The sequence below is a fragment of the Phoca vitulina genome, unplaced genomic scaffold (assembly GCF_004348235.1).
Source record: "Phoca vitulina isolate PV1807 unplaced genomic scaffold, GSC_HSeal_1.0 scaffold36, whole genome shotgun sequence".
Classification (NCBI taxonomy): Eukaryota; Metazoa; Chordata; class Mammalia; order Carnivora; family Phocidae; genus Phoca; species Phoca vitulina.
The window spans coordinates 3289601-3317319 of NW_022589739.1; the positions used below are offsets into that span (position 1 = coordinate 3289601).

The window sequence follows — 27719 nt, forward strand, 5'->3', positions numbered from 1 at the left end:
AGAGTGAGAATATTAATTGTGATTGAATAAATAAATGAATGAGTAGCTGTAACAATTGTCTGAAGTAAAACCTATTTCTTTCTGAAATTACCAGTCACGGTGTCTTATCTCATGTTGGCTGACATCTTCAGATGCCCTTATATCATTATTCTTTGTTTTCAGATTAAGAAAACTAGCATCTAAGCTGACCTCTATAAAAACATCTGTTTGAAAGCAGGTGTCCCTGGAGTCAGTTGAAACCTAAATGTTCTCTTCTCCAGGTCTGTCATGCTAATCCATCAGAAAGGGCTCGTTTCATTCGCTGCATCTATAACTTATTACAGTCATCTAGCCCAGCTGTAAAATATGAAGCTGCCGGAACATTAGTGACACTCTCTAGTGCGCCTACTGCAATCAAGGTACTGCTTATTTCTTTTGGTGCCGGTTAGATGATAGATATGCTGTCTTAGCACTTATTTATTTTTTTATTTTTTAATTTGTTCTCTTTTTTAAAAGATTTATTATTCACTTAGAGAGGGAGAGAGAATGCAGGGGAGGGAAGGGGCAGAGGGAGAGAGAGAGAGAGAATCTCAAGCAGACTCTGAGGGAAGTTTGGAGTCCAAGGCAAGCCTTGATCCCAGGACCCCAAGATCACGACCTGAGCAGAAACCAGGAGTCAGACACTTAACTGACTGAGCCACCCAGGCACCCCAGCGCTTAATGATTTAGTGGCATTGCAGTTTACTTTGTGATTACGTGGCATTACATGGCACAGAAATAACAGTTTATAAATGTTGTGAAATTATTGGATTCCTTACATAGTCCAATCTTTTTTTCCTTCCTGCTTTCATACATATACATGGGAAGAAAGGGAGACACAGAGAGAATACTAATATTTCTAGTTTCTGGAGAATGATACTGGTATTTTAAGATCTCTCCCCATACTTTAATTATGTTAAAACCTAGATCTGGGAAAATGAATTTTGGATCCTACATGATGGATCCTAAAAAAAAAGATTACAGTGCATGTTTTCAATATTGGAATGTTAGCTTTCTCTTCTCTAACTTACTGTATCAAGACTGCAATGCGGGGGCGCCTGGGTGGCTCAGATGGTTAAGCGTCTGCCTTTAGCTCAGGTTATGATCCCAGGGTCTTGGGATCAAGCCCCACATTGGGCTCCTGGCTCAGCAGGGAGCCTGCTTCTCCCTCTCCCTCTGCCTCTCCCCCTGCTCATGCTCTCTCTCTCTCTCTCTATCTCTGTGTCTTGAATAAATAAAAATCTTTAAAAAAAAAAAAAAAAAGACTACAGGAGGAACCCCTAATATAGTCAGAGAATGAATAGTTCTATAAAGCCAGCTTGTATTAATAGGAGACTCGATTGCTTTACCTGCCAATACTTAGAAAAAATTTTTAACTTTTTATTTTGAAATAATTTTAGACTTACAGAACAACAAAACAGCAAAAGTTGTAAAAATAGGACAAAGTTCTCATTACCCTTCACCAGCTTCCCATAATGTTTGCGTCTTGCGTAGCAATTGTATAATTGTCAAAATTAAGAAATTACCATTGGAACGATATTGTTAACTAAACTGTAGATGTTACTTGAATTCCACCAATTTACTTCACCAATCTCCTTTTTTTGTACCGGATTCAGTCCAGGATCCCACATTACATTTAGTTGTCATGTGTTAGTCTCCTCCAATCTGTGCCACTTCCTCAGGCCTTTTCTTGTTTTTCATGACCTTAACACTTTTGAAGAATACTGGGTCAATTTGTTTGTAAAATGTCCCTCAATTTGAGTTTGTCTAATGTTTTCTCACAGTTAGATTGAGGTTGTGCATTTTGGGGAAGAATACCACGGAAGTGATGAACCTTTCTCAGTGAAGGAGTGTACATGATGTTGGAATACTGTTAGTGATGTTAACCTTGATCAGTCGGTTAAGGTGATGCCTGCCAGATATCTCCACTGTTAAGTTATGATTTTTCCTTTTGTAAACAGTAAATAACATGGGAAGATACTTTGAAACTGCAAATAACCTATTTCTCTTCAAACCTATACCCACTAATTTTAGCATTTCTGTATAGCAGTTATTAATGTGATATTCTAATGGTGACTTTCTGTTTCCCTCATTATACATTTATTAACTGGAGTCCTGCAAGAAGAGCTGTCCCTTTACCTCCCACCCTCCCTCCCTTCTTCATTCTTCATATCAGTATGGCCATTTTATTCTATGTATTATAATCATTATCGTTATTTGTTTCATTGATCATACTATTCCAGCTTTGGCCACTGGGAGCTCTTTCAGGTTTGCTCCTTTGTCTTCTGCTTTTAATGAGTCAGGGTCATCTTTATAGTCTTGATTTTTCTGTACTGTAATGCAGGTGTGTTAGACTTTGCATCTAAACTCAAAGATACTCAGTAGCTATATTTTGGGGGATACTCTGTCTGCTTTTTTCTGCCTTGTTCCTTAGTTTCAACCCTTAATTTTTGACTGTTAGTATTTCTGCCTATAACAGCCCCTTTTCACCTTTTAACTTGTGATTCTTCTTAACTTTTTTAAACTTGAAAATAATGAGATTTATTAGAATATAGGGAACAGAGGGACACATTCCTTTGGGAAATATTCATAAACTTTTAGTGCAGGAGTAGTGAATGTATTTTGGCTTCTTTGGGGACTTTTTTTTTTTCTTATTTTCAGATTCTGTGTTTAAGATGGATGAATGCGTTCCTAAAATGTGTTTCCTTTTTTATATAGGCGGCTGCTCAGTGTTACATTGATTTAATTATTAAGGAGAGTGACAACAACGTAAAGCTCATAGTTCTGGATCGATTGATAGAATTAAAAGAGCATCCTGCTCATGAACGAGTACTACAGGTAAATGTTATCTGAAAGAGAGAAATCCTAGATAAAATCTTTTTCAAGTTGAGGTAACACTCAAGCTTTGCTATCTTGGTTAACTTAAATTCTTGGAGACTGGGCAATTTAAATTTTGGTCAGCTAAGGTGTAACTCTTGAATCGCCATAGCCTTTTAGGGTATTTGTCATAAAAAATATTTTAATATGAATTAATATGTTATATCTTTTCTATTTGTACTACATTTGGTATTCTTAACAATAGAGATACATTCATTTTAATTTGAATATAATTTATTGTTTTTGAAAAATATGCCAACTGATTGAGAATAAAAGATAATTCTATGGAATTATCAGCATACCTGTGTAATCTGTGAGAATAATGGTTTTTATAAAAATAAAGCCCCATGGGGGCGCCTGGGTGGCTCAGTTGGTTAAGCGACTGCCTTCAGCTCAGGTCATGATCCTGGAGTCCCAGAATCGAGTCCCGCATTGGGTTCCCTGCTCAGCAGGATGTCTGCTTCTCCCTGGGGCGCCTGGGTGGCTCAGTCGTTAAGCGTCTGCCTTCGGCTCAGGTCGTGATCCCGGGGTCCTGGGATCGAGCCCCGCATCGGGCTCCCTGCTCCGCGGGAAGCCTGCTTCTCCCTCTCCCACTCCCCCTGCTTGTGTTCCCTCTCTTGCTGTGTCTCTCTCTCTCAAATAAATAAATAAAATCTTAAAAAAAAAAAAAAAATAAAGCCCGATGACAGCTAAATTCAATGTTATTCTGGGTCAGAGCAACAACAAAAAATTTGCTCTATAGGACATGATTGGGACAATTAGAGAAATGAGAATTATGGACTGTATATTATGTGATATCATTGTTACCAATGTTCTCTGAATTTGATAATTGTATTGTGGTTATATAAGAGTTTATCCTTATTCATGGGAGATGTACACTAAAATGTTTAGGTGTAGCGAGAGTGGGATAAAGTATGTGTGGCAAAATATTAACAACTGGTGAGTGTAAATGAAAGTTATATAGGAATTGATTTTTAGAACTTTTTTATCAGTGAAATTTTTTTAAAGTTTTAAAGAAGTAAAATCATTTGTAAATTAGTTGTGCTATATTTTAAAATCTTTATCTGCCATAGTGTTTTTTAAAGTATGTGCCATTAAAACATTACATTTTCCTGCAGAGCGAAAATAACATTATCCCACTTAACAAAATTAATAGTTTCTTAATATTATCTAATACCAACTCCAAAGTCAAATTTTCCCAGATGTCCCTGAAATACCCCTTTTGTTTGGCTTGTCTAATTCATGACCGTATGTCTTACTGGGTTATGTCCTTGATGTTTTAATTAGAGCAGTTAATTTTTTTCATGATATGGGCTTGTGAAGAGACCAGACCAGTTGTCCTGTAAGATGCCCCTCCTTGTAGATACATATGATTACTTTCTGGTGGTGTCATTTAGTTTGTTTCTCTGACTTCTGAATTTTCTATAAACTGAGTTTGAGCTAAAGCTTGGTAGAGTCACAGTAAACATTTGCAGTTTGAATGCATCATATGTGATATTATATACTTCATATTGTGTTACATCAGGATACCCCAAATATCTGGTTCTTCCACCACCAGTGATTTTATTATTGAAAGAATTAAGGTGATGATGGTCAGAACCCTCCATTCTGTGGTTAGGATTTTTTTCTCTTAATATTGGTGTTAATTCTGGATTTTTTGTTCTTTCTCAGGATCTGGTTATGGACATCCTGAGAGTATTGAGCACACCAGACTTAGAAGTACGCAAGAAAACTCTGCAGCTAGCACTGGATCTTGTCTCTTCTAGGAATGTTGAAGAGGTAAAACAAAACTCTGACAGCACTGTTGTAAGCCGTCAGGCCAAACATGATGTAATTCCCACGTATTTTTACTTTGTTCTCTAGTTGGTTATTGTTCTGAAGAAGGAAGTGATTAAAACAAATAATGTGTCTGAGCATGAAGATACTGACAAATACAGACAACTCCTTGTGAGAACATTGCATTCCTGTTCTGTCCGATTTCCAGATATGGCTGCAAATGTTATTCCTGTGGTATGTAATTCTGATGACTTTAATTTTGAAATTCTCTAAAAGAATAGAAAGGTTTAGTTATTTAGCAGTTAAACTGTTTAGTAGAATCACTAAATCTTGTGGTCAGAAGTGACCTTTCTGTTCACCCTTAAGCTCAGAAGGATAAGGAATCTGACTTCTTTCTCTTACATCTTCATTAAAAAAGTAAACACAAAAATATAATGACAAAAATACCTCCACATATTACTATAATTAGTGTTTGTTACAGTTACCTATGATAAAATTATGCTGTGTATATATATATATATCATTCAGTAGCACAAACAAGTATTTCTTTCAAATAGTTTTACCTCTTCAAAGTTGAAGGATTTAGTTATAGGAAAAATATATGTACCTAGAATCATTGGCTTCTGTCACTGTCAGATAAATGAGGTATGTTGTAATTTGAAATTTTGTCTTTGAACTCCACAAATTTTTTCTGAAATGATTTTACTTTTAGTTACAACTTAGGAGTATCCAGTTACTTTATTTTGAGTTGTGTATTTCCAGCTTTCATTTTATAGTGAGTTTTTTGTAATAAGCTTGGCTGCACAAAACCCAGGAAAGACATTGTGACTTTGTTTACATAGCAGTGCTTTTTCTCTCAATTTACATTTTGTTATATGTTCAAAAATTATTATAGTCTTTGTAAATTTGTTTACTTCTTAAAACTTAGATAATTTTCGGGGCGCCTGGGTGGCTCAGTCATTAAGTGTCTGCCTTCGGCTCAGGTCATGATCCCAGGGTCCTGGGATCGAGCCCCACATCAGGCTCCCTGCTCAGCGGGAAACCTGCTTCTCCCTCTCCCACCCCTGCTGCTTGTGTTCCTTCTCTCTGTGTCTCTCTCTGTCAAATAAATAAATAAAAATCTTAAAAAAAAAAAACTAAAACTAAAAAAGTTAAAATTTTCTTTGTGAAAATTATATAACTTATGGGGCGCCTGGGTGGCTCAGTCAGTTAGGTGTCCGACTTTTGATTTCAGCTCAGGTCGTGATCTCAGGGTCATGAGATTGAGTCCCATGTCGGACTCAGTGCTCAGTGTGGAGTCTGCTTGAGATTCTCTCTCTCCCTCTTCCTCTGCCCCTCCCCCGACTTGCGTGCACATGTGTGGCCTCCCTCTCTCTCAAATAAATAAATCTTTTTAAAAAAATTATATAACTTACCCTGTTTTCCTTTTTTTCCTTTCAGTTAATGGAATTTCTCAGTGACAATAATGAAGCAGCAGCTGCTGATGTGTTGGAGTTTGTTCGTGAAGCCATTCAGCGCTTTGATAACCTGAGAATGCTTATTGTTGAGAAGATGCTTGAAGTCTTTCATGCTATTAAATCTGTCAAGTAGGTTTAAAGTCTGTTTAAATTAAGGTCAAGGGGCGCCTGGGTGGCTCAGTCGTTAAGTGTCTGCCTTCGGCTCAGGTCATGATCCCAGCATCCTGGGATCGAGCCCCGCATTAGGCTCCCTGCTCCACGGAAAGCCTCCTCCTCCCTCTCCCACTCCCCCTGCTTGTGGTCCCTCTCTCGCTGTGTCTCTCTCTGTCAAATAAATAAATAAAATCTTTAAAATAAATAAATAAATAAATTAAGGTCAAGCAAGCAATTTATCAGTTTCTATCTTTAAAGGGTCAGTTGATAGAACATGTAAGGGAGAAGAAATGAATCAAGATACTAAAGTCAATATAAGTATCACAGTAGACATCCCCTCACCCCAACCTCAGTAAATCCATAATCTGTGGGCAAAAATTTGCTTTTGTAGGTGTGATTTAGCTAGGTTTCTCTATCCTTACTTCCTCTAAGACATGGTGAATCCTCAAGTGACTAAGGAACGTATTTTTAAAGTGTATCACTTTTTGGATACCATTATTTATATCCCCCATTAGTATTTATTAAAATGAGGGATTGAAAATGCAGCCTAGGGGCGCCTGGGTGGCTCAGTCGTTAAGCGGCTGCCTTCAGCTCAGGTCATGATCCCAGTGTCCTGGGATCGAGCCCCACATGGGGCTCCCTGCTCAGCGGGGAGCCTGCTTCTCCCTGTCCCTCTGTCACTCCCCCTTGTGCTCTCTCTCTAATAAATGAATAAAATCTTTAAAAAAGATTCAGAGGGCAGTTATGACAACTTATGACAATATAAGTCATTAGGACCCAGGTTCTTTCTAGGGTGTGGGCCCTCATCTACATGGCTAAGATGCCTATTGGAGGTCCAGTCTTTATATCAGGAGGCCAGTCTCAGGAAAGAGAAAAACTAGGAAGGTATACCCTTTAAGAATATTTTGGGGGGCGGGGCGCCTGGGTGGGTCAGTCATTTAGCGTCTTGCCTTCAGCTCAGGTCATGATCCCAGGGTCCTTGGATCGAGCCCTACATCGGGCTCCCTGCTCCGCAGGAAGCCTGCTTCTCCCTCTCCCACTCCCCCTGCTTGTGTTCCCTCTCTCGCTGTGTCTGTCTCTGTCAAATAAATAAAACCTTTTAAAAAAAAAAGTTTTAGTTTCTAAAATGTTTTCTGAATAAATTTAATGAAAATCTTAAGGAAAAGATAACTAAAGACTATTCAGTTTAACATTCTTAACTAGAGAATTGTTGCTTTCTTTATGTTTCTGGAGTTTTTTTAATTACTGATCCTTTGCACTCCTTCCTTATTTGTTCAGCATCCTGCCTTTTCAGTGACTACAAATAAAAAGTGAATTACTTTTTATATCAAAGTTGTACATTTTTTATAGTAGTAGATGATAAAATTTACCTTAACTCTGTCCTAAATGGAGGATAACACCTTTCTGGGAGACATTTTGTTATTTTTACTAATGAGTTTACCAATTTTAAAGTGTTCCTAATAATAATGGGTGAGAATACTTATTTTCCTTTTAATCCTTGTGATTTCTGGAGAGAATCAAACTTAGTGTCTTTGTTACATTTCTTTCTTAAAATTTCATCCATAGTCTCTTGGAACTGCAGAATCTTATTTTCTTTCTTGAGCTTAAATTCACTCTGCTTTAAGATTTGTTAGCAATGTCCCTGTTTCAGAACTTGTTCTTCCCTTAGGATCTACCGAGGAGCATTATGGATCCTGGGAGAGTACTGCAGTACCAAGGAGGACATTCAGAGTGTGATGACTGAGGTCCGCAGGTCCCTTGGGGAGGTATGTTCTACTTTAGTAAATGCTACTGTAAATGGTGATTTTTACTTTAGTAAATCTGACTTTTATGTGGTGGTTTGCTTTTATGTTTTTATTTAGTAGTATTGGAGTTAAAAACACTGAAAAATGTGTTTTAATTACCCAGATAATTAAAGCTTAGAGGCTATGGGAAACTAGGGGCAACCCTCTCCCCTGCATTGAGCCATAACACCTGTTCTTTTGCCTGTTTTATTTACCCTTTCAGGTAAGATTTTATTTGAACCAAAGGTTATGTGTTTGAAAAGAAGAAAAAGACTTGTAAAACTCTGTGTTAGCCCTGTATATTCTGAAAGGAGAATGCGAGTATTACAAGAACCTGCTGACATTAGACTATTTGTGTACTAAAACTGGCAGTGTTTTCCTCACCCAAACAACCATATGGTAGAATAGGAAGAATAGTGCTTGTCGGGAGACCTGGGTTACAGTCTTGCTTTTGCCATTAATTAACTCTGGGACCTTGGATATAAATTTCTTAACCTGACTGGACTTCAGGTTTTTCACATATGAAAAAAGGAATTGACCAATAATGATTGAAGACTCTTAGAGCTTAAGTTAGATGATTGGTATTGAGGAATAAATACATAGTAGCCATCTGGTTTTTTTAAAAGGTAGTTGATAAAGTTATTCTGTACACATAAGTCAGATATATTTCATTTTGGAACAGGTGCTGTTTTGGTTAGTATTTCAGAGGAAGGGATAGAGAAGAGGAATAAGCCTTAATGAGTATGTACTTTGTCTTAGTCACTGTCCTAAGCATTTTCCTATTAAGTAACTTGTATGGATAGATTTAAGATTTCCATTTAAGAGATAAAGAAACTGAGTAGTTTAATTAACTTGCCCAGAACCATTCAACAACTAAGTGGCATCCAACTCCAAAGCCCCTGTTCTTCCCACTACGTCATCCTGGGAAGGAAAGAAAATTGAATGCAGAGTTGCAAAAATCCCATTGGTGGAATTGCCTTCTCCATAGAAATGATTGAATATTTAAATACGATTTTGCTTGCTGTTGATGTTATTACTAAATTGGTATTTCCAATTGATTTGTAGATCCCAATTGTGGAGTCAGAAATAAAGAAAGAAGCTGGAGAATTAAAACCTGAAGAGGAAATAACTGTGGGGCCAGTTCAGAAGTTGGTAACTGAGATGGGCACCTATGCAACTCAGAGTGCCCTAAGCAGTTCTCGACCCACGAAGAAAGAGGAAGAAAGGTAATCTACAGCACATGTGCCCTACCATCTATACTTTTTAAATTACTACTCCTGAGTGTAGAACAAATGATTTTTTTCCTCTTATTTGCTTTTTTTGACCAAAATGGAAATCTTTGCCATTTAAGATACTTGAAAGGAGGATGTTTAATTTCTCCTAGGAATTGTGTTGATGGTTTTAATCCTCTGCTCCTTAAAACTGTTTTCATTGAAATAACTGTTCTGTTTAAAATTATTTTAACTTACATGGAAAATGCTAAGTGGAGGGGCACCTGAGTGGCTCAGTCAGTTAAGCATCTGACTTTGGCTCAGGTCATGATCTCAGGGTCCTGGGATCGAGCCCCATGTTGGGCTCTCCAGTCAGCGAGGAGTCTGCCTCTCCCTCTCTCTCTCCCTCTCTCCCCATTTGTATGCTCTCTCTCTGTCTCAAATAAATAAATAAAATCCTAAAAAAAGATTTAAAGAAAATGCTAAGTGGAGGTAACTGTGAATTTTGTTGCCTGTATTAGTGCTTGGGAAACTATTTCGAAGATTTTCCACTTCTAGTTGATGGACTAAAATTTTAATATTTTCTGCCTTATTTTGCTCTCCAATTTTATAATGAACGTGATAAAAATAATGCCTAAAATTTTAATGGTTGTTACTATATGCTAGGCATTGTACTAAGTAGTTTGTCTCTTATAGTCTTAACAACTCATTGAGATACAGTTTATTATTACCCCATTTTACAGAAGAGGAATTTGAGGCTTAGAAAGGTTTGTAACTTACCTGTAGGAACACAATAAATAGATAAGTTGGAATTTGAAGTAGCTCATTGGCTCCAGTACATACACTCGGAATCATTTTCCCTTTCCATATTCACTTCGCTCTAGCTCTTTTGAAGATAAGTTGTAAAACCATGTATATTTCCCTTTTTCTATTCTAAAAGCTAAAGAGGGAGCTAATTGAGATCCTCTTCACTGAAGGGTGGCAGTGAGAGTGTTAAATAGGCTTATTTGAATAATTTATGCAAAAGCTGCATGCTGCTTAAGAAATGGTTGGGTTTCATTTTCCTTGATTGCTTTGCAGACCTCCCCTGAGAGGCTTCCTTCTGGATGGAGATTTCTTTGTTGCTGCCTCCCTTGCCACAACTCTGACCAAGATTGCCTTGCGCTACGTAGCTTTGGTTCAGGAGAAGAAAAAGCAAAATGTAAGTTCATTTATCGTTCATTTATCCTCCATTTACCCAGCAAATGTTGAGTGCTTACCATATGCATTGGACAGTGAAGGACCTAAAAGTGAATGCTGAAGTTCTTGTCATTAAAGAGCTTATGGTAATGGGGGAAATGGACATAGTAATACAATGTTATTGTAAAATTGACAAAGTAATACAATAATGTTACCTTGTGATTAGTCCAGTGGAAGAGATGTAAGGGCTTATGAAGTCATTTGCTTGCTAGGACCAGTCAAGGCCCAGAGAAGAAAAGACCTCTCTCTCAAGCATTTTCATCCAGTCAGTCATTGTCTTTTTTATCCCAGAAATGTCTCTTCAGTGTGTTCTCATTTCTACAGTTTATGCCTTCATCATAGCTTCTGGCCTGTTCTGACTTTACACTCATTACACTCCATTTCCATTCCCCCCAACCTTTTGTGCTGTTGTCCTGCATTTTATTTCTGTGTGTCATGTTATCAACCCTGACATGCATTGCTGTTATTTTTGCTGTAAATAGTTAAGAATTATTTGTGTGTGTTTATATACATATATATGCATCATTTATTTTATTTATATTTATTTATTTATTTTTAACATTTCTTATTTATCTAGTATTTGGCTGGGCTTGGGTATGGGGGGAGCATAATTAGTTGTAAGAAGTCGAGAGTTGGGAACAGGACAAAGTGCAAGGACCTTTCTGGGTGACTTTTTTTTTGGTATTTTTTTTCTTTATGGTAAAATATATATAATGTAAACTTTACCATTTTAACCATTTTTAAATGTGCCATTCAGTGACATTAAGTACATTTATATTGTTGCGCAGCCATTACCATCATCCATCTTCAGAACTTCATCATCATCTCAAATTGAACTGTATCCAGTAAACAATAACCCTCCTATCGTCCTCCTCCCCACCCCCCCAGTCCCTGGCAACCACCATTCTGCTTTCTGCCTCTATAAATTTGCCTATTCTACATACCTCATATAAGTAGAATCATCCAAATTTGTCCTTTGCAACTGGTTTATTTTGCTTGGCATAATGTCTTCAAAGTTCATCCATATAGTAGCATGTATCAGAATTTCTTTCCTTTTTAAGCCTGTATAATGTGATGTTTTTGTTTATGCATTCATCTGCTGTAAATAGTTAATATTCTTTTAAAGATTTTTTTTAATGAGGAAAAAGTCTTATATTTACCCACATATTTACCATTTATGGTGCTTTTCATTCCTTTGTGTAAATTCAGATCTCCATGTGATATTTTCTTTCTGCCTAAAGAACTTAATCATTCTTATAATTCATGTCTGTTCATGATGAATTCTCTCAGCTTTCATTTGTCTGAAAAAATTTTTGCCTTCATTTCAAACAGATCTTTCTGTGGTAGAATTGTGAATGTGTTTTATTTTTGTTCATTTTTAATATTGTTAAAGTAAGGAGTGAGATCTAATGACGTAATGTATGGTGGTGATTAACGTAACATAATAAAAAATAAATAAAATAAGGAGTGAGGTAACAAAAACTAATGAGAAAAAAATCACTCATGGTTAGAGGACTGAAGTACAAATCTTACTAATATTGTAGTGGAGATAGATAGAAACATCAAAAGATAGAATTACGTTGCCCAAATATGATAATAAAAATCCTTTCTTCCTCCAGAAAGTTTAATATGGCTTTTCTCTGTGAAACACTTTTTTCCCCCAGTATTGCTCATTCTGTGTTTTACAGCACTGCAGTTTCACTTCACATTGTAACAGTCCCATGTTTCTCTAAGCCCTTCCTAGTCCTAACAGTTAATAGCTGTGTAATAGTCCATTAGATTCCTTCGTTTACTTAAGCTCCCATATAATGAGACATTTTCATTTTAGATTTGGAGTTTTCAAAGGATTTTTTTTTTTTTATTCTATCATGAAAAGAGCCATAAGTGAGATTTAGAGGGCCAAGTAAATTATAAGGTGTATTATCTCTCTCTCTCTCTCCTTTTTTTAAAGATTATTTATTTATTTTTAAAGATTTTATTATTTATTGACAGAGAGACAGCGAGAGAGGGATTACGAGCTGGGGGAGTGGGAGAGGGAGAAGCAGGCTTCCCGCCGAGCAGAGAGCCCGATGTGGGGCTCGATCCCAGGACCCTGGGATCATGACCTGAGCCGAAGGCAGAGGCTTATCGACTGAGCCACCCAGGCGCCCCTGTATTACCTCTTTTTTATCAATTTATTTTGATTTATGGGCAATAATTTACTTTGTAACTCTCTCTGTTACACTTTATTTATTTAGGTTTTTGTCACAGCGTAATTGTCTATTCTTTAAATAAATAAATTCTTTGCTTTTTAAAAGTCTCCAAAATTTTTTCTCTCTGAGTCCAGTTTGATTTCCTTGCATGGAATAGCTGCTCAGTTCTCCAAACTGGGAGACCATTTGAGCATTTGCTGATACCTGTTTAAGAGAACCAGTTTTCTAGTAATTGGTTCATGAAGTTTGCTACATGTAGTACAAGGCAGGAAGAAGTTGGGTGGTTTATCACCTCCCTGACTCTCCTTCACTTATGCCTTTTCTAGAGTTTCCCTGGTTTTAAAGATTTTTTTTAATTTTTTTATTTGAGAGAGAGAGAATGAGAGAGAGAGCACATGAGAGGGGGGAGGGTCAGAGGGAGAAGCAGACTCCCTGCCAAGCAGGGAGCCCGATGCGGGACTCGATCCAGGGACTCTAGGATCATGACCTGAGCCGAAGGCAGTCGCTTAACCAACTGAGCCACCCAGGCACCCCAAGAGTTTCCCTGGTTTTATATACCTTTTGGCTAAAGAATTTGCTTTAATTTTTTTTTAATAGACTTTTAAAAAATTATTTATTTGAGAGCAAGAGTGAGCAAGAGCACGAGTTGGGGGGGAGGGGCAGAGGCAGAGGGAGAAGCAGGCTCCCCGATGAGCAGGGAGCCCGATGTGGGGGCTCGATCCCAGGACCCCGGGATCATGCATGACCTGAGCCAAAGGCAGCTGCTTAACCGACTGAGCCACCCAGGCACCCCTTGCTTTAACTTTTCTTACAGTGAGGTCTCTTGGCAACTAATTTTCTTGGTTTTTGTTTGTCTGAAAAAGCCTTTATTTTTCCTTCATTTTTGAAAGATACTTTGTGGATATAGAATTCAAAATTGACAGTTTTTTTCTTTTGGTTCTGTAAAGAGGTTACTCCATTGTCTTCTGTCTTGCCGTTTACTATAAAGATGTAGCTTCAATATCTTCTGGCTTTCTGACGAGAAGCCTGCTGTCATTCTTATGCCTCTGTGTGGAATGTGTCCTGTTCCCTCTGGCTGGTTTTAGATTTTCTCCCTATCATAGGTTTCAGTAATTTGATTAGGGTTTGCCTTGGTGTGGTTTTCTTCATGTTTCCTTTGGTTGTGGTTCATTGAGCTTCTTGGATATGCAGGTTTATAGTTTTCATTAAATTTGGGAACTTTTTGGAACGATTTCTGTAGCTATTTTTTTCCTGTCCCTTCCCCTTTCTTCTTCTTCTGGAGCCTGTATCCAGACTCAGGATTATTACATTCATTCTTCTGCTGGTTGGTTCCCAGGCCTCTGGGAGTCTTTTCATGCATGTGTGCAGATCAGCACTTAGCCAAAGATGGGTTGGCAAGGGTATAGAGCATGTGTCAGGATAATTGTACACAACACTAAAAAAGCAAGTTGGAGTCACTTGTGGAAACCTTGAATAGCAGGCCGGATAGTATGGACTTCAACATGAAGGCTGTAGGAAGTCATGAGGGTACTTGCGTGTGGAGTGAAATGATTGGTGCACAATAAGGATTACGATAGCAGCAGCAGGTGATCACACTTTGTGCCACCAATAATGGGGCAACCTGACATTATGGGTCTCCTAATACAGTACAGTAAGAGATATAAAACATCACCTATCTGGTATTCTAAACAAAAGTGAAGGACGTTTGGGGCGCCTGGGTGGCTCAGTCGTTAACCGTCTGCCTTCGGCTCAGGTCATGATCCCAGGGTCCTGGGATCGAGCCCCGCATCGGGCTCCCTGCTTGGCCAGGAGCCTGCTTCTCCCTCTCCCACTCCCACTGCTGTGTTCCCTCTCTAGCTGTCTCTCTCTCTCTCTCTCTGTCAAATAAATAAAATAAAATCTTAAAAAAAAAAAAGTGAAGGACATTCTACAAAACAACTGGCCTAGCCTTTTTTTTAAAAGTCATTGTGGTGGAAAACAATACAAAAAATCAGGGGGACTGGTCTAGGTTAAAAGGGACTAAAGAGAATAACAGCCAAATAAAATGCATGAAGCTGATCCTGTATTTAAAAAAACATAAAAACACGGGGCGCCTGGGTGGCTCAGTCATTAAGCGTCTGCCTTCGGCTCAGGTCATGATCCCGGGGTCCTGGGATCGAGCCCCACGTCAGACTCTCTGCTCAGCGGGAAGCCTGCTTCTCCCTCTCCCACTCCCCCTGCTTTTGTTCCCTCTCTCGCTGTCTCTCTCTGTCAAAATAAATAAATAAAATCTAAAAACAAAACAAAACAAAAAACCCATAAAAACACTTAGTGACATTAGGAAAATTTATTTGAATTACAGTGTAAAGTTTTTGGGAATTACTCTGTTTCTTAGGTGAGAGAATGGTATTGTGGTTCTATAGGAAACTGCCCTGATTCTTAAGAGATTTATGCTAAAGTACTTATGGGGTGAAGAACCTTACTGTCGTATGTTTAGCCAAAAAAGTAAGTGTACATGTACAGGTAGAATAAGAAAGCAAATATGGCATAATGTAAGCAATTGGTAAAGTGTATCTATTCTTTTAACTTTTTCTGTAGTTGGTTTTTTTTTTTTTTTTTTTTTTTTTTTTTTAGATTTTATGTATTTATTTGATAGAGGGAGAGAGAGCACAAGCAGGAGGAACGGCAGGCAGAGGGAGAAACAGGCTTCCCGCAGGGTAGGGACCCCGATGTGGGGCTCTATCCCCGGACCCTGGGATCATGACCTGAGCCAAAGGCAGATGCTTAACCACCTGAGCCACAAAAGGCATCCCTGTAGTTGGAATTTTAAAAAAAGATAGCATTGGCATGTGAAAGAGTTAGAGTAAGGGAGAACAGTTAAAAAGCTGTTGCTATCTTTCAGTTGAAGGTTAATGAAAGTATTAGAGGGTGTCAGTTAAAAAGATAGGAAGGAAAAGGGTACATCAAATATATGGAGATAAAAATCTAAAGCGTTTGAACTCTTATTCAGGTGAAGTGAAAATTAGGTTTATTTCTTGGATTGTGAGTTATAATAAAGTGACATTACTGAATTGGAGAACTGTGACAGTAAACAATCCATTTCTCTACTTTTCTAGTCTTTTGTTGCTGAGGCTATGTTGCTCATGGCCACTATCCTTCATTTGGGAAAATCCTCTCTTCCTAAGAAGCCAATTACAGATGATGATGTAGATCGAATTTCCCTGTGCCTCAAGGTCTTGTCTGAATGTTCACCTTTAATGAATGACATTTTCAATAAGGAATGCAGACAGTCCCTTTCTCACATGTTGTCTGCTAAACTCGAAGAAGAGAAATTATCCCAGAAGGTAAGGTATATATGATTAAGTTCTAAAAGTGCTTTGTGGGTTTTTAAAAAATTTTGTTGGCTTTTCAGTCCTATGTGAGGGCTGTTCCCTGTTATAGGCCTACAGAAAGCTGTCTTTCTTTCCATATTAAAGAGAGACGTGTGTATTGTTTTCTCAACACAGAAAGAATCTGAAAAGAGAAATGTAACAGTACAGCCCGATGACCCCATTTCCTTTATGCAACTAACTGCAAAGAATGAAATGAACTGCAAGGAAGATCAGTTTCAGCTGAGTTTGCTGGCAGCAATGGGCAACACACAGAGGAAAGAGGCAGCAGATCCCCTAGCATCTAAACTTAACAAGGTAACAAAATGTCAAATACACTGGTGAATTACTTATATGGGCCACTTAAGAAAGTAGTAATCAGGAAGTGGCTGGTCCCACTGTTTTTTAAAAGAAGAACAAACTTGTTATACAGCATCAGTTTTTGTCAAGTCACTGTGATTGATAGGTTCATGAAAAATGAATTAAAACTCAGATGCTGGGGCGCCTGGGTGGCTCAGTCGGTTAAGCATCTGCCTTTGGCTCAGGTCATGATCCCAGGGTGCTGGGATCGAGCACGGCGTTGGGCTCCCTGCTCAGTGGGGAGCCTGCTTCTCCCTCTCCCTCTGCCTGCCACTCTGCCTACTTGTGCTCTCTCTTTCTCTGTCAAATAAATAAAATCTTAAAAAAAAAAAAAAGAGTTGGACACTTAACTGACTGAGCGACCCAAGTGCCCAAACATAAACCAAAACTTTTAAAGAGCAGGGCTCTAGCCTCTACTCTGACACCCTGCTCTGTTTCTCCTGCCCCTTGTTACTTTAAACAGGGCGACTCATATTCTTAGTGTTTGACTTCCATGTAGGATTTTATTAGGATGGTTTTCCTACTCTGAAAATACATAAATTTACAAATCAGTGATCTAGTTTAGTCCCTTCTATTAGATGAGTAAACTGTCTCAGATTGATTGGTCCAAGATAAGGTTGGTAGCAGAATTGGAACTACTAAAACACTTTCTCTCCCTTAAATTTGGGAATTGACATCGACAGTATTATAGTTATACATTTTTAAATTTATAATAATAAATTTATAATAAATTTATTTTTAAAAATTGTGGTAAAATTTACATAATATCAAATTTATCCTCTTAACTATCCTGAAGTGTACAGTTCAATGGCACCGAGTATATTCCCATCCTTGTGCAGCCGTCACCATCAGCCATCCATCCCCAGAACGTTTTTCATCTTGTAAAGCTAAGACTCTGTGCCCATTGAACAATAACTCCCCACACTCCCTTCCTCTCAGTCCCCGGCAACCACCAGTCTGCTTTCTATCACCATGAATTAGATTGCTCCAGGTACCTTATATTAGCAGAATCATACAGTATTTGCCCTTTTGTGACTGGTTTATTTTACTTAACATAGTGTCTTCAAGGTTCATCCATACTGTAGCATGTGTCAGAATTTCCTGAGTGATATTCCATTATGAATATATACTACATATTGTTTATCCATTTATCTGTCGATAGACATTTGGGTTGCTTCCACCTTTTGGCTATTGTGAATAATGCTGTTATGAACATGGACCACAAATATCTCTTTGAGGCATTAATTTCATTTCTTTTCGGTTATACCCAGAGGTGAAATTGCTGGATCACAAGTCCCTTATCAGATGTGTGATTGGCAAATATTTTCTCCCATTCTGTAGGTTGCCTTTTCACTCTGTTAATAATGTCCTTTGATGCACAAAAGTTTTTCATTTTGATATAATCCAGTTTTATCTTTTTTTTTTTTCTTTTGTTGCCTGTAGTTTTGGTGACAATATTAAGTTTAAAGTGCTGTACTCTGGGTTTTTGTTTTTGTTTTTTTTAATTTGGTGGGGGGGAGCATATAAAATTTATCTTTATGGAATTATAAGCATTTCTTGCTATATAATCTATTTAGTTCCTGAATTTAGGTAGCAGGGACTACCACGAGATTTGGATTTTATTTAGTTCCCAAGTTTTGGAAAGCAACTAGTGAGTTGAGATACTGAGGGATTTAACTGAAAATGTATCCAGATGTATTCAGTTCTTAAATTGAGATCATGTTTAATATATTTGCTCAACATATTTAACATCTTTCTCCTACTGAGCTATAAACTAGTACCTGTTATTTCTAATGTCCCATTTGCAATTACCATCTCTGTATTACACAACAATTTTATTGTATCAATTTCAGAATGACTTGTCTAATCTAAGCACATCTGTTAATTACCTAACAGATTTAGTCATTTGGCTAGGATATGTTTGGTTAAATTGTCTCAGTCACTTAATTTTCTCTTTATTTTTGTTTGACAGGTCACCCAGTTGACAGGTTTCTCAGATCCTGTATATGCAGAAGCTTATGTTCATGTCAACCAGTATGATATTGTCCTGGATGTACTTGTTGTAAACCAAACCAGTGATACTTTGCAGAACTGCACATTAGAGTTAGCTACTCTGGGTAAGGAAATTTACCATAAAGGACAGATTTTGTTACATAGTAAGTCTTTATGACAGATTATTAAGGGATATGTACAAGTTTTGTATAAGAAATCTTTTTAGTATAAGAATTTTTAATCAAGGCTTAGTTTTACATTTAATATTTAGTCTCCTTCAGCTCCAATTTTCTGAACCTCTGTGATACTTGACTTTCTTAGGTTTATGCTCTTGGTACATCCAGATGGATTTATTCAATAAGCTCAACCTAGCAAATGTCAGTTTTTCTAGCTATAAATAAGAGTTGTTTAAGTTACAGATTTACCACATGGCTCACTTAGTTAAATTTTTAATTGCCTTAAAACAGAACTAGGTATTTTCTGAGTCTATAGCTGATACCTACCACATGTGCCCAACGTAATATATTATTATTACAATTAGCAACTTGAGATGTGTTTTTCTTCTTAATAAAAACACGTGAATCATACGCTCTCTGACCACTTCTACAATGGTTTTGAAGTTGGAAAATATAAACTGTATATAGAAACAGTGCAGTGCCAGGGTATCTGGTGGCTCAGTCAGTTAAACAGCTGCCTTCGGCTCAGGTCATGATCCCAGGGTCCTGGGATTGAGCCCCACATCGGCCTCCCTGCTCAGTGGGGAGTCTGCTTCTCCCTCTGCCCCTCCCCCCCTCATGCGCTCTTTCTTGCACTCTCTCTCAAATAAATAAAATCTGTTTTGTTTTTTTTTTTTAAGATTTTATTTATTTGACAGGGCAGTCGGGGAGAGAGTTGGAGGGAGAGGGTGAAGCAGACTCCCTGCCAAGCACAGAGCCCGATGTGGGACTTGATTCCAGGACCCTGGGGTCATGACCTGAGGTGAAGGCAGACGCTTAACCAACTGAGCCACCCAGGAGTCCCAGTAAAATCTTAAAAAAAAAAAAAAAAAAAGAAAGGAAGAAACAGTCAGTGCCTCTAGGAAATTCCATGTGGCTTAAGCAATAGTTAAAGGACCTTAAGATATCAAGGGAAAAGATACTTCTGCCCTGTCTTCCTCAGCATAGCTTGATGCCTGTATAAAGAATGTATATAAGTCTTTCCATGGATTATTTTATCATTCTTTGTAGTGGAGTCTATAGTTTAAGACTTAAGCTTTCTGAGAAGTTTATACTCAATCACTGAAATAAAATGGTAAACCCAGAGTGTACACACACCCACAAACTGAATAAAGAATTATTCTGAGGAACCTGTTAACCTTTTCAAAGAAAATGTGCAAATTGATGTGAATAATAAGGTGTTAAATGATTTCTTTATTTTGTCCTCAAAATATTTGAATCATAACTCTTCTCTTGTTCCTTATTTTGCTAGAAGCTATTAAGCTGCATACATTTTAAGATTTTATTTTTTGGGAGATAAGATTTATGATGAGAGATATATATGTGATTTAATGTATATTTTAACCATATCTAAATGTTTTTTCAGGGGATCTGAAACTTGTGGAAAAGCCATCTCCTTTGACTCTTGCTCCTCATGATTTTGCAAATATTAAAGCTAATGTTAAAGTAGCATCAACAGAAAATGGAATAATTTTCGGTAATATAGGTAAGGAATTATTTTATAGCATGTGATGTTTGAATATTTTTATTAAAGAATTTCTGTAATAAGTAGTTGTATGACATTTCTTGAGGACAGGACCTGCATCTGTTCATTCATTCGCTCATTCATCATTTATGGGGGCATCTGCTATTATATTAAACATTGTACTGTATTCATGGATGTACAGAAATGAACCATAGACTGTCCTCAAGAAACTGCCAAGCAACAGGAGGAAATAGATAAGTAAAATATATAAGTACAACACAATGTCAGAGGCGCTAGTTTATATACTCTGTGCTTTGGGATCGTAGAGGAAGAATGCTAACCATCCAGAAGGCTGTAAGAAGGAGGAGGATATGTTACCGAAGGAGAACTTTTGAACTGAGTCTAAAAGTTTGTATAGGCATTGGTTCCCAGGCCACCTAGGCACTAACTTATATAGAGGCAGTCAGTCAGTCAGTAAGCATTTTTTTAAGCAAATTCTGTGGAAGGGATGGAGCTACCATAGGACAAAAGATCTCTCCTTGGGTAATTTGTGGTCGAGTAAGGGAAGACAGATAAGTAGAGTAGATATGTGTAATATATAATGGTAAGTGGTGCAAAGGAAGCTTGTGCTAGGTAAAGTGGGAGTCTGTAGAAATTTGGTCATTTTTCTTAAAGTGGTGGGGGAGTGGGGAAGGAAGGTTAGGAAGGGCTTTGTGGCATTTCGAAAGATTAGTAAGTGTTCTACAGATAGGCAAGGATTCAGCTGTAACAAATGCAAGTAGTTTGATATACTTGGAGTTCAAAGTGGGCTGGAGGGTAGTGGTTTAAAAAAAAAAAATGAGGTTAGGAAGGTTAGGGGGAGCTCAATTTTACTTGTCATGCTAAGGATTTCAGACTTAGTCCTGGATGTAAAGGATTAGAGCCATTAAGGAATTCTCAGTGAGTTACATGATTAAGCATTTCTTTCTTTCTTTCTTTTTTTTTTTTTTTTTTTAAGAGAGTGAGTGAGAGAGCGCACATGAGTGGGGGGGGGGGGGTGGCCAGAGGGAGAGAGAGAAGATCTTAAGCAGGCTCCACGCTCAGCACAGAGCCCGATGTGGGGCTCAATTTCAGGACCCTGAGATCATGACCTGAGCTGAAATCAAGAGTCAGATGCTTAACCAACTGAACCACACAGGCACGCCCATGATTAAACATTTCTGTGATAGCACTGTAGAAGACTGATTGAAAGAGGCAGGAAGGCTAACTAGTAGACTATTGGAGTAACAAAGGTGAGAGATGACAGAGCTCAAACCAGTGCAGTAGTGGTTGGGTTGGAGAGAAGTGCTGAATATTATCAATATTAAGGAGATAGAATGCCCAGGACATGGACTGATTGAAGAAGAAGTGGCTAGAGTAACCCTCAGATTTTTTTATTGGGCTGATATTTATGGCAATCACCAAAACAGGGAATATAGGAGAGAAGAACAAATTTGAGAGAGATACTAAGGTAAATCTTGAGCAGGTTGAGAATAAAGTTATCTAATGATGTCCAAGGGCAGTTTGATATGAGTGTGGAACTTGAACAGGAGGTCTAAACTAGAGATAAATACTTGTTTGAAAACCGTAGGAATGGAAGAAATCACTCAGGGCATAAAAAGTGAGAAGAGGGGGGATTTGAAAACTGAATCTAAGAGAACAGCAATATTGAAAGCTTGGTCAGATGAGGAGAATCCTACAAAGGTACCTGAAATGTGGTAGAGAAGAAGTAAGGAAAAATCTTCCAGAAGAATCTGGAGTTGCAAAAAGTCAAGTAACAGGAAGTCTAAAAGAAGAGTCCTTTGGATTTGGTGATCAGTGAAATTAAATATTGCTTGTGGTATATCTTGGGCAGTGGTGGTGAGTTGAAGACTTGGAGATGGAGAAATAAGGACAGTGAGTGTAGACTGTTCTGAGTGTAGAACTGTGGTTTTGATAAGAACGAGAGAGGGCAGTAGACTGAAGAGAAGTCGGGATGAGGAAGAATTTTTGTTAAGGTGAGTATGTTTATAGACTAAGGGAAGAGTCAGTAGAGAATACGAAGGTAAGGACCTAAGAGTGAGGGAGGTAATGGTTGATGGAGTGACATCCTAAACCAGAGTGGGGATCACAGATGGCAGGAAATACGAATCTGGAAGAGAAGAGACAGCACTTCCCTGATATGAAGGGTAAGGAGGTGAATGTGGATACAGAGAGCGAGAAATTTGTTTTTAGATGTGGGGCTAGAAATTAAAGAAACTTATTCTCAGTGACCTCAGTTTTCACTGAAAGTAGATAGAGTAGGGGAATGTCAAGAGAAGAGGCTAGGAGGAGGAAAGGTAGGCTCCAATCAGATGACAACTTTTTGCTGTGGATGAGGCAGTCATAGAAGTAAATAATCTTATATACTGTGGCTCCTCAGTATTCATTCAAAAATACTAGTTAAGCACTTCTGAGGGAACACTACTACTTACCTGCTACGTTTATACTGACTGAGTTTAAATACTGCCCCTACCACTTAATCAGTTCTGACCTTGAGCAACTTATGTGACTTCTGTTTCCTCATCCATAAGATGGAGAATGATAATACCATAACATAGGAATAAAGTATTAAACAGGTAATCTTTGTAAAGCATTTAAAATAGAGCCCAGGATAGAATAAGCATTATATAAATAGTTGGCTAATATCATAATTATTATTTGGAAATATGAAAATTTTTTAAATTAAAATTTGCCTCTGGTGATTCAGGACCTTTTGTGTGTGTGTATATTGCAGTTTATGATGTCTCTGGAGCAGCAAGTGACAGAAATTGTGTGGTCCTCAGTGATATTCATATCGACATCATGGACTATATCCAGCCTGCCACTTGCACTGATGCTGAATTCCGTCAGATGTGGGCTGAATTCGAATGGGAAAACAAAGTTAGTCCTTGGGAGATTTCCTTGAACTCCTTATCTTCCTTTTTGGCTAGTGTTGAGGAATTCTCTGATAAAAGTAGTCCCACTAAAAAGTGTCAGATGTAAGAAGCAGTCTCTCAATATCTATTCTTGCAAATTAGCCTTAACCAAAAATTATGCGAGTAGTTTGGTAAGTTGTTATAAACTGATGAGAGTCGCAGTTGTATGATTAGTCTGATTGATCAAGACATTAAAGACAATATTCCATCCCTTGGATGTATGAATAATAATTTACTATTGAATCCAGTGTCCAGAAGAGGTTTTACAAAGTCAGTGGCCTTGATGTTTATTAGAAATATTTTATATGCAGCATGTTGATCTTTTATGAAGTAATCTATGTATGAAAGTTCTGATACCAACTTGCAGTTTGTTGGATTTTGTAGATGTCATTTAGTTGTTGTTTTTTTGCTCACCTTCCCCACTATATACTTGGAAGGAGGTTCCGTATAATATGAGTCTGTTTTCTCAACCCTAAGATCAGAAATACGCAACTTTCTCATTATAAGGATTATGATCTCCTTGACTTTTTTCTCCTTCTGTACAGGTGACGGTTAACACAAATATAATTGATTTAAATGACTACCTACAGCATATATTAAAGTCAACTAACATGAAATGCCTCACTCCAGAGAAGGTAAAATTTGACTGAGAACTTCTTAAATCTGATAGAGAGTAGTATGGCAAATTCCTGGCTTTCTTGTATTTCCTTTAGTGTATTTTTGTTATTGTTCAGCATAAGAAAAGCAGTGTCATTCTGGACTAGCTAAAAGAAATTATCCCATAGAATGCATCAGTCTGCTTACCTCTTTGTACCGGAATATACCAGCCTGCTTGTTCCTAGTACAGTGACCCAACTGAATAGTCAGGTTCATTTTTCTTTTCACTCTTCTCCCTTTCAGCTAAAGGCTCATTCCAAAATAGGTTTTGATACTAGATTAAAAAGGTCCATGACCTCTTCTCTTGGTTCTGATTGTGGGTCAATATATTTGTTCAAATACAGAATTTTCTAAGTTCTGTATACATGAAAAAAGAATAGGAAGAAAGAAAAATGAAGCTGAGGCTCTAAGGAATTTCTTTTCTTTGTGGAATTCCTGCTAATGTTATAATACTAATTTTATTAGTAAATTTCTGCCAGACAAATGGGTTTTAATTCATATATTAGTTTACTCAACAAATAGTCTAACAAATACACAAACAAATATCATACGCCCAGTACTCTGTGAGCCTCTGGATATATAGTAATGAAGAAAATAAAAATTGTCTCTCCTTCATGGAGCTTAAGGGCTGGTGCAGACAACTCTGTAACTAAATAGGGAATGTATATATACAAATTGGAATAAGTGCTATTTCTTTAAATAGTCACTTTCATTGAGGTATAACATAGACACAGTAACATTCACACTTTTTACATATATAGTTCCGTGAGTTTTGACATTTATTTAGTCATGTAACCACCACCACATGGTAAGTCCTATTTTAAATGATAATTTATATATGCTGGTGGGTCTTGCTTATATGTCGTTCTCTAGTGAAGTATTGAATATATCATAAATTTCTTCCAGGCTCTTTCTGGTTACTGTGGCTTTATGGCAGCCAACCTGTATGCTCGTTCCATATTTGGAGAAGATGCACTTGCAAATGTCAGCATTGAGAAGCCAATTCAACAGGGCCCAGAGGCCCCTGTTACTGGCCACATAAGAATTCGTGCAAAGAGTCAGGTAACAATTGGGTGTTACCCAATTTTTTTGGGGGGGGGGGGTTGTGTTTTGTTTTTGTTTTTGTTTTTGAGATCATCTCTGAACTGAACAAAAAGGAAGAATTTATTTCTTCATTATTTTTATATGTAGTATTCTCTGTCATACTTGTATTTTGTGCATTAGATGCGTATATGTAATAATAGTATTCTCTGAATAGAAATAGAACTTTTGCCAGAGCACATACCCTCCCCAGTGTCCATCACCCAGTCACCCCATCCCTTCCACCCCACCCCCCAAGCGCTGTGAATTGTGCAAGACTGTTGAATCTCAGATCTGTACCTCTGAAACAAATAATGCAATATATGATATGTTAAGAAAGAAAAAAAGAAGAAGAAGAATGTAGCAGGAGGGGAAGAATGAAGGGGGGGAAATCGGAGGGGTAGACGAACCATGAGAGACGATGGACTCTGAAAAACAAACTGAGGGTTGTAGAGGGGAGGGGGGTGGGAGGATGGGTTAGCCTGGTGATGGGTATTGAGGAGGGCACGTTCTGCATGGAGCACTGGGTGTTATGCACAAACAATGAATCATGGAACACTATATCTAAAACTAATGATGTAATGTATGGGGATTAACATAACAATAAAAAAATTTAAAAAAGAAATAGAACTTTTGCTTCATTAAAATGGCCCACTTTTTTGGGCCTATCACTCTGGATTATTTGCCTAAAACAAGATTGATTCCTGTAGGGTGTTTGTGAAATGGGTTCCCTAGAGTTTTTTGAAATCTAAACTACAAATCCAGTGACTAATTGTAAATCTAGCACTAAAAGTACTTAACAAAGTAAAGTTTTGGTGAGTCTGGTTTCATTATTGATGTGGTGTCATTGAATGAGGGCTTGGTTAAGATACAGAAACCTACTGGTTTTATATAAATTTAATAATTATAAACATTTTCATTCTTCCTTACAGGGAATGGCCTTAAGTCTTGGAGATAAAATCAACTTGTCTCAGAAGAAAACTAGTATATAAGAATAAACAAAAAGTCCTTGCAGCTTTACAGTTAAAATTTAGGTATGGGCTTATTGGACTCCAACATCTTTTGTACTCTTTCATGCTTTATGTTATATAGAATCTGAGTTTATGCTGAATGCATTCCAGCCAATAATTTATAGCCTTTCCCTTAAATCAAGATTGAGTTTAAAATTATAGTTTGTCTTTTGTCTTAACAGTTCTGAATGCTGTCCTCAAAGTATATAATGTTTCTCACATGTACCAAGACCATTTTCACAGTACAATAAACAGATCTATTCCTAAATCTTTTGTTATTTTATAAATAAATATATAATTACCTAATTTTAGTTATGTAGCAATGGATTTCTTTTAGTTGGGTTATAGGTTTCTATTATAAATTTAAATCACTCTGAGTTGTGCATATACAAACTTTGTTAAGAGAATTTACAAATTCAATGATATGAAATGAGACAGACCTTGATTTACTTGATTGACTTTTACTTATTTATTATTTTGACATCAATATCTCTAAAAATCCCTTATTGTGTTCTAAGAGCTTTTCTCTGGAATTGAGCTCTAGGAGGAAAGTATCAAATAACTTGAGAAAACAAATCCATCTCCAGTTTAAAAGAGTATTATGAACCCTGACTTAAATAAACATACTCTTCTTAATTATCCTGAATCATAATGAAAAGTAATAATCCAAAGTAGATCTTTTAATCATTCACATTTGGCTCAGAGTCTTATTTTATGTTTGTGGAATTATATTGGCCGCAGCCAGTTACTGAGGCTGCGCTGGGAGGATTCCGCTCTTGGGGGATTCAGAGAGCTGTGCTGTGCTCCTGTCTCCCCCAAGCCTTACCCACCCTCCTCCCCTTTCCTTCCTTTACTCCAGCACTTGGCCACCCTCACCTCTCAGTACGATTCCGTGTGGCTTTCTGGGCTGAGTTCCCTAGAGTCTGATTGTGCTGTCCTTTTGGCCCTTGCCTCCCTTGGGGATGATTGAGGTAGTCTATCTTTTAGCTAAGTCTGAACATTGAGCGATTATGCTTTGTCTTTCAGCGAGGCTTCAGGCTACAGTCAGGATGTGTCCACAGATAAGGTCTGTGAAAGAGTGAAAGCAGCATCTCCTATTTCAGCACTTGAGTGAGAGTGGAATGATTTGTTTGGAGTATAAAGGAGATTGATACCTTGTATGATGTCATAAACTTTGAAGCCACTTGCTTTTTTAATCCAAAAGAACCAGAGGATTACAAGGCATTTGAGATTCCACAGCACTGAGATCTCAAAGCCAAGTCAGTGGCTCCCAGTGGGGAAGATACTAGGAATGCAGGAAAGGGGTCAGTTGGATGCATTAAGTCCAGTACTGGAGATTTATGATGAGAGCAGAGGAACTGATGAAACTTTGGATTAGATCATTTCCCAAACTGTTCCACTGAACATTAGCTTCCTTGATGTCATTAGATATTCTGGGAGAAAAAGGATTCCATAGTCAAGTAGTTTGGGAAAAGCTTCATACTGTCCTGTACTAGAGGTTCACCGTGTACATTAGCATACTAGAAATTCTGAGAGGTCCTTCGGTAAAGAAGCAGATTAGTTTGGTTTAACCCACTATATCTTCATCTTACTTGGCCAGGGAATCCGTTTTCATAGAATACCTATAGATGGTATTATAGGACAGGAAAAGTGACTTAGCATGTTAAAGATTTTGGTTTTATATTCACAAGCAACCAGTATTGCATTTAAAATCTCAAGGAATTATGTCTCGACATCTACATCTAGAATATCTCTCTTGATACTCTCAGAAAATTGCCTAACATACTCCAGCTGTTGTTGGTGGGACAGATTGGCTCACATTGCCATTTTCTTAAATTCATAAATAAGGAAACAGAGAGAAAGAAGTTAACACAGATGTCAGATATCTATACTACATTAAGCTGTTTACTTCATTAGCATTTTCTTTAGCTT

The 27719-nt window shown here is 37.6% G+C and overlaps 1 protein-coding gene across 1 annotated transcript in view; it reads left to right on the forward strand.

Annotated features, from left to right (window-relative positions):
• Positions 1-26062, forward strand: part of COPB1 (COPI coat complex subunit beta 1) — a 37204-nt gene extending 11142 nt beyond the window's left edge. Inside the window, exons 7-22 of the mRNA XM_032427196.1 lie at positions 261-398; positions 2737-2856; positions 4567-4674; positions 4759-4905; positions 6112-6257; positions 7951-8047; positions 9131-9291; positions 10357-10477; positions 15803-16030; positions 16193-16372; positions 18387-18531; positions 19988-20107; positions 22860-23005; positions 23586-23675; positions 24604-24759; positions 25710-26062. Of these exons, the coding sequence (XP_032283087.1) occupies positions 261-398; positions 2737-2856; positions 4567-4674; positions 4759-4905; positions 6112-6257; positions 7951-8047; positions 9131-9291; positions 10357-10477; positions 15803-16030; positions 16193-16372; positions 18387-18531; positions 19988-20107; positions 22860-23005; positions 23586-23675; positions 24604-24759; positions 25710-25769 (2163 nt within the window). The 3' untranslated portion in view covers positions 25770-26062. The remainder of the gene's footprint in view (positions 1-260; positions 399-2736; positions 2857-4566; positions 4675-4758; positions 4906-6111; positions 6258-7950; positions 8048-9130; positions 9292-10356; positions 10478-15802; positions 16031-16192; positions 16373-18386; positions 18532-19987; positions 20108-22859; positions 23006-23585; positions 23676-24603; positions 24760-25709) is intronic.
• The last annotated feature ends 1657 nt before the right edge of the window (positions 26063-27719 follow it).